General features: G+C 36.8%; 1 protein-coding gene across 1 annotated transcript in view; it reads left to right on the forward strand.

Annotated features, from left to right (window-relative positions):
• Window positions 1-1,461, forward strand: part of Pmar_PMAR026328 (hypothetical protein) — a gene marked incomplete at both ends in the record, with an annotated part of 4,438 nt that extends 2,977 nt beyond the window's left edge. Inside the window, 2 exons of the mRNA XM_002773137.1 lie at window positions 1,070-1,144; window positions 1,381-1,461. Of these exons, the coding sequence (XP_002773183.1) occupies window positions 1,070-1,144; window positions 1,381-1,461 (156 nt within the window). The remainder of the gene's footprint in view (window positions 1-1,069; window positions 1,145-1,380) is intronic.
• Window positions 1,462-2,230: the final 769 nt, after the last annotated feature.

Raw genomic sequence — 2,230 nt, forward strand, 5'->3', positions numbered from 1 at the left:
TTTCTTCATATCGCAGGTGAAACTCTATTAAATTGGTTGTAAATTATTGCGCAATTTTTTAGTAAAAAAGTTCTGTAAAATTTGCGTATGGTCGTCAATGTGCGTTGGTGAAAATGAGAAAATTCTCGATAGGTTTTTTTGTACATTTCCTCCAAGTCTGGCGTGTAGTGGCAAAGTTGCTGAGTTCGGCTGAGGAAACCATAATTTTATTCTAATGTTGCGTAAAACTGGAATTTGTGTGAAAACGCATTCCCATTCGCGGTGGGAAAACTCGTTTCGTATTATAAGTCTTACATGACGTGTTACTAGATTATTTGGTGGAGACCTTGTGAGCGTTTTTACGCGGGGAAAAACGGCGAAAAGTTTTCGTGAGAGGAACTTTGAACGCACATTCTCTCAGTATTTGTTGATCTGATTGGAAAATTAAGTTGGAATTATCACAAAATGTCACCAAATTTTACTTATTCCGTTTTACATGGTGTTTTCAAACTTTAAGGAAATGACGAGTTTTTTCTCTTCGTATTAGCTTTGGAATTTATCAGGTAATTTTGAATTTGGAATATCTCGAGTGATGAAGTCGTTGGAACCGATGGATCGCAAGTTGGGGATGGATACGTGGTATGGTCTTGGAAAAAAATGCAATATTTTCGGGGAAATTTAATTTTTTTTTCAGAATTTCGGGTGATTTTCCGGCTTTTTTTGGAAAAAATGCATTTTTTTAACTTTTTACTGGCTGGTTTAAGCGAATTATGAATTTAATTTTCGAAGTCGAATTTCGGAATTTAACGAAATAACTGATCTTCTTGAAAATGTGGTATACCAGTGATCGCAGCGTGTCACCTACTTTGAGCATAATATTTCCCGTGTAGACGTAAGTTATCAACACATACTGTATGAAGATGAAACTGGCGTGAATTCGTATTATCGAGAATCACTGTGGAGAAGCGTGAGAGAATAACCGTTTGATTTTTCCCATGTCTGTGTCCTCATTTGAAGATAATAAATTTTACAAAAGGAAATTTCAAAAAAAAAGGTTCTTGATTGATTACCCAAAATGATTGTGATTTAGGTACTATGCGAAAAGGTGCTTCCTGGCCCTTGCTGAGAATATGGCTAAGGATATGGTTGTTATTCGTGATGATACGTAAGTCAAAACTACGGAGGACAGATTGTTTATGCTTTTTGATTTATAGTAGTTTTATACAGTGTAGACTTGATATGCAAATGTGTGTTATTTTGGAGAACAAGTTGTCGCTATCATCACAGTCCTAAACGGGTACGCTCATCATCACAACACATGTTCATAGCCATCGTTACATTGCAAATCGATTCTCATTAATCTCGGAAAATGTCAAATTAATGCATACTGTATTTTCAAAGATACCATAACATTCTCAACTTCCTCGACCGAGCAGCTCGTCACGGCAAGCACATAGAAACTGTTGTTAGTCCTATTGATATGTAAACAGTGAGTGCTGTTCGTTTGCTGCGAATCGGTTATTTTCAAGGGAAAAAATAATGGAAGTTCAGAATGCGGCTGCCCAAGCTGCTGCTGATGCGGGTGAGTGTATATCATCATTGTGTTGGTGACAATATGAAAATTGTGAAGAATTTCGGTTGGTTTTTGTATACTTCTACCCAAAATCGTGGGTGGATTTTCATAATGTAGTGAGAAAACTTATGAGCTCAGGTGAGAAAAGGAAAAATATTTTGTATATGCGATATAGTACCAGATCGATTCTCATCGAGCTCGGAAGAAAACGCGCATTTTCATATCAAATTGACCTTCACTGGAGTTTTATCCGTTTTACGTGAAGTGGCGTCATACTTTGTGAAAAACGCGATACTCGCGATATGCAGTGATCGCGAAATATATTATTTCACTAGTGTTTTATTCATATCACTAGGGTGAAACTCCAGTGTTTAAAGCAGTGATTATTTCTCCGAATTTCGGACGGTTTTTCCCAGCGATGATGTCCAACCAAACTTTCTTGTTAGTTGGTGAATCAAGTGAACTTGGAAGGGATGAAAATAACCCTGTAAGTAGGGGGCATCACAAATAGGAGTTTATGACAGAATACTCAGATGTTGATGAAAAACTCTGATTGAAATTTGTAAACTTTATGTAGTGTGTGTAGTACTGGCAAATATTATAGCGCGCGCCCAAGTAATCGATTGTTCAGTTTGAGTTCGTGGAAGCGCAATTTTATTTGAAAAAAGCAACTTTTTT

The sequence above is a fragment of the Perkinsus marinus genome (assembly GCF_000006405.1).
Source record: "Perkinsus marinus ATCC 50983 genomic scaffold scf_1104296959300, whole genome shotgun sequence".
Taxonomy (NCBI): Eukaryota; Perkinsozoa; order Perkinsida; family Perkinsidae; genus Perkinsus; species Perkinsus marinus.